Below are 4,514 nucleotides of genomic sequence, written 5' to 3'. Positions count from 1 at the left end.
ACCACCGCCGCCTCCCCCTTCGGCTTCTGCTGCGGTCGACGAGTGCTCCTCGAGGGCGCGCACGCACTCGGCGTGGCCCTTCTCCTTGGCCCCCTGCAGGGCCGTCTTGCCGTCAAAGGTAAGCGCCGCATCTGCACCCGCCCGCAGCAAACGCCGCACGACGGCGGGGTGGTCCCAGCCGGTGGCGAGCATCAGCGCGGTGCCGCCGCCGTTGCTCTGCAAGTTGATCTCCGCGCCGTGCCGCAGCAGCAGCTTGACCACCCGCTCGTGGCCGTACACGGCGGCGCCCATCAGCAGCGTGAGGCCGCTCGCGCCGCCTCTCTCGTACGTCGCCGGTGACTGCCACGCCACCGCTCAACGCCCGCCCCGCCGCCCCCGCTGGAGATAGCGTCTCCGCGACTCTCGATCCAGCCGAGGAAGCGCCGCAGGAAGCGCCGCCTGCGCCTTCGCCGCCGGCTGCCTTCGCCGTGGGCCGTCCCGCCACCACCTCCTGGACGTGCTTCTTGAAGGCCTCAACGCACTCGGCGTTGTCCTTCTCCTTGGCCTGCTGCAGCGCCGTCTTGCCGCTCGCACCGCGAGCCACGGTGTCTGCGCCCGCCCGCAGCAAGCGCCGCACGACGGCGGGGCGGTTGAGGAGGGCGGCGTACATCAGTGACGCCATTTCTGCCCTGCAGGTTGACCTCAGCGCCGTGCTGCAGCAGCAGCTCGACCACCCGCTCGTGGCCATTGCGGGCGGCGCCCATCAGCAGCGTCATGCCGCTCACGGCGCCTCTCTTGTACGTCGCGTCGACCCGCCCGCCGCTGTCGAGCCACGCCAGCACCGCCTCCTCCTCGCCACGCTCCACCGCTAGCAAGGCCACTGCAATGGTGCCAGACACCATTGGGTTTGGATGCTTTTTTGAGGTACCCCTAATTGACGCTATTCTGACTGGGTTGTAACAAAGTTTGAACCACACGCGCGGCGCGAGGCCTTGCGCCCCATGCGGTACGGGGCCGTGAAACCCATCGCCTGGGGGTGCTAGGACACCGAGAGACATGATCCAGAAGTGCCAGGCACACCCACAGTGGTCAACACGAGAACGCCGAAATCGTGACCTCGGAACGCGGTCACGGCAAATCTGACTAATCTGTAACAACCGTTAATACGGATGGCTCACGCTGGCGCATGGCCTCGCCGCTGCTACCCTCCCGACCTCAGGTGAGCAGACAAGATCCCCTGAGCTGCCGGCGCTCTCTGATCGCCCGGATCGCAACGGCCGTGGCAAAACTGCGAGCTCCCGAGGACGTCTGGCGCCGAGTGCGTCTGGCACCGGGCACGGAAGCTCGCACTCGGCCGCACGCGATAGTGCTGCCGCGAGAGCGCCTGCCAGGTACGACATGTCTCGTGTAGACTCCTCCTGGGTCATGGTCGGTCATATGCAGGACGGCCAGAGTCGCCCACATCGCCTACGCGGTCCCGAGTGTGGTCAGGCTGATACACCGCGACTCAACGGTTGAGTGCGGCCAGCGCACACAAAAGTCGTCGACTGCGGCCTGGCGCGGTGATCATAGGTGCTGGAGACCAGGCAGTATGAGCCTGTAACTGGGCACGCATGAACTCGGTACCTACATTCGCAGAGGCCCGGCAAGGATGGGATCTAGTAGAGTGATTGCGCACTGAGACCGTGCTCCGTGGGTCGCTGGAATGACCTGAAAGGCATCCTCAGTGCCGCTGCTCGACTCTCCAGTGTCACAGCCGATGCCTGTGACCTGGTCACCGCCGCACGCAGGTTGAGATCCGCGCCTCCTCGGGTGTGCCCTCATAGACAGCCTTCGGCGGCGCGTAGCGACGCGAGAGCCGCTCCTACACAGGCGTGTACGGTGAACCACCGACGGATAGAGCACAGATCTATGGTCACGCCGGCAGCCTCTGAGGTCGAGACGAGGCTGCCGGCGTCGCCGCTGCAGCTCTGGGCATCACCTGCACAAGCCAAGCAGACTTTGTTACAAAAGCGGAGGCGTGTCGACGCGCCGCGCGCTCACATACTTGGGCTCCCATCTCGTCGCGCGCGAGTCAAGGCCGAACCGACTAGCTGCCGCCGCGGCGGGTGTGGCTGGGCTGCAGGCAGGCCTGTGGCCGGCGCTCGGCAACCTGTGGCGCGGCGCCGGCGCAGCGCTTGTTACAAATTCGGCGTGTGAGTCAGATTTCTTTCGCGAGTCAGAATAGCGTCTATTGCGGGTAGGGGCTCCTCACCGCGGGCTGAGTTGGCAAGGTAAGAGGAATGATCAGAATGGCAAGGCTCGGAATGCGTTCTCAGAACGTTCAGAACACCGGCCGCTGGGCCCGCCTGAGGCGCTGAGACCCGGAGCCTCTCTCTCGGCACTAGCAGCAGACAGAGGCAGGGCGGTAAGCCGTCATTGCCCGGCGCTGCTTGCAGCGCTCTGGGTGGTAGTGGCGGCGCTCCAAGAGTGGTGCTCTTGGGAAGAGGTTCCTCCTTTCCGCTCCCCCCCCGCAAGGCGCGAGACACAGGCACAGGGACAGTGACGCGGCTCATCAGTCCTCCCTCAGCCCGACCTCGGACGGAAGACTAGGGATCCCTTATATAGATGTTAAGTGTGGGTTAAGAGGGAGATTCGCGCGAGCTGCGGGACCGCCGGGACGGGTCGCCCTAGCTTCCCCGGATCCCTACAAAGGTCGCAGGAATGATCAGAAAAGCATCCAGGCGGCACCGGCCCTACGACTCGGACCGTGCCACAGCCCATCCCCCCAAGCGCCAAGGCAGCCCACCGCCCACCGCCCGGCCCCAGCCGGTCCGACCTCTTCACACGGCGACGATTGCGCCGCCGGCCGCCGCTGCCAGGGCCGCCGCCTCCGTCGGCGCCAGAACAGGCTCGAACAGCAGCCACGACTCGTACTCTGCCGACGGCGAGCCGTCGTACATCGACGACTCGAGCGAGAGGTCCGTCGCCGCGCCGTTGTCAACGTCGAACTTGGCGACGAAGTTGACGCGGTCACGCTCGATCGTGCGCCGGCCGTCGTTCACCTTGGCCGTAACCGTGCCCACGCACCAGCCGTAGTGCTCGAAGCGGACCATGATGCGCTGCTCGATGAGCGCGTCGCTGGCCGGGTTGGTCGGGTCGAGCTGCTCCTCCGTCGGCGAGGCCGCGACAACCTTGAACCCGTCCGGCACGAGCAGCGGCGCCTCCACCATGCCCAGCACGTCCCCCGCGTCCTCAAAGGTCACGAGTGGCTCCTCATGCTCCGCTTCGGGTATTTTTCGGGGATACCTGAGAATTCTCGGGTATACCCGGGTTTTACCCGGCCGGCCACCTGGGTCGGTCCGAGGGTGTTCCAGGAATGATCAGAATGGCGAGGGCCAGAACGTGTTACATGTACTAGTCAGAACGGACCCCAGTTGCCGATCCTGCCAACTCAGCCCGCGGGGGTCCAAGACAGGCCACTTACGGCTATCAATAGACGACACGCGCTGTAGTCGGCTGCTAGATCTAGACATAGCCGCGCATCTGCAGCAGCAGCTGCTGCTGCACCGCGGGCTCGACGCGAGCGTAGTGCGAGAACTCCATCGAGAGCGAGGCCTCGCCGGCTGTGAGCGAGCGCAGTGCACTCGCATACCCCACCATCGCGGCGAGCGGCGCGCGCGCGAGCACCGTCTGCCGCAGTGCGTCGGAGGGCGTGAGCAGCTTCTCGACGGAGCCGCGGCGGGCGCCTGTGCCATGAATATCGCACTCGCCTCTTCCCGGGACCCAACGCTTCCTTCTGACTGACATCGCTGTCTCTCCCTTCTCGACTGTCTGTGCCTGTGCGTCTTGGGCCCGGGGCTGTGTTTTGCAACGCGACACGGTCAGGGTGAAGAGACGGTCAGGGTGAAGAGACGGTCAGGGTGAAGAGACGGTCTCGTGCCGTGCAGTCGGAGCGCCGCGTGAGCATGAGGGCTACGAGGAGAACACGTGCCGTTGGGTGCCGCCGAACAACATGTGCATGTGCATGTGCTTACTCGAGCGCCGGCCGGAACACGCGGGCCCGGCTTCCGCATCTAGGAGAGAGGGGGCGCCAGTCAGCTCGCTGAGCACTGCGCCGAGGTGCTGCTCGGCGGTCTGCACCTAGAGGGGTGGGACGGCGGCCCGTCACGCCCAGCCCAAGCCTCCGAATGAGACGGGCTGCCCGACTCTGCACCTCGACGCGCATGACCGGCTCGAGAAGCACCGGCGACGCCGCAGCGACCGCCTGAGACAGACAGACTCGGACTCGCCTCTCAAGTCCCTCGGTCTCCATCTCTCCCCCCACCGACCTCCTCTAACCAGCGGCCGCCTGAGACAGCGCCTCGGCAGCCGCGCCGCCGATCGCCTCTGGCGAAGTGCCCCGCGGCGCAGTGACGCTCGAGACCTCGGCGCGCGCCGCGTGAAGCGGGAAGCCGAGGAGGTCGCCGTACGCAGCGGCGCCTGCACAGGGGGGAGGGGGGGGGGGGAGAGGGGGGGTGGGAAGGGGGTTCCGAGTAGGGGGGGGGCAGAATGGG

At 66.4% G+C, this 4,514-nt stretch overlaps 1 protein-coding gene across 1 annotated transcript in view; it reads right to left on the bottom strand.

The window, feature by feature from the left end:
- Positions 1-3,342: 3,342 nt before the first annotated feature.
- The window catches only part of EMIHUDRAFT_365518 (elongation factor G), a gene marked incomplete at its 5' end in the record, with an annotated part of 1,855 nt that continues 683 nt past the window's right edge, over positions 3,343-4,514 (bottom strand). Inside the window, 5 exons of the mRNA XM_005782640.1 lie at positions 3,343-3,707; positions 4,014-4,101; positions 4,175-4,225; positions 4,290-4,294; positions 4,376-4,439. Coding sequence (XP_005782697.1) covers positions 3,487-3,707; positions 4,014-4,101; positions 4,175-4,225; positions 4,290-4,294; positions 4,376-4,439 — 429 coding nt within the window. The remainder of the gene's footprint in view (positions 3,708-4,013; positions 4,102-4,174; positions 4,226-4,289; positions 4,295-4,375; positions 4,440-4,514) is intronic.

Source organism: Emiliania huxleyi, assembly GCF_000372725.1.
Source record: "Emiliania huxleyi CCMP1516 chromosome Unknown EMIHUscaffold_188, whole genome shotgun sequence".
Taxonomy (NCBI): Eukaryota; Haptophyta; order Isochrysidales; family Noelaerhabdaceae; genus Emiliania; species Emiliania huxleyi.
The sequence above is the reverse complement of the archived record's forward strand: the minus strand, read 5'-3'. Positions and strand labels throughout refer to the sequence as shown.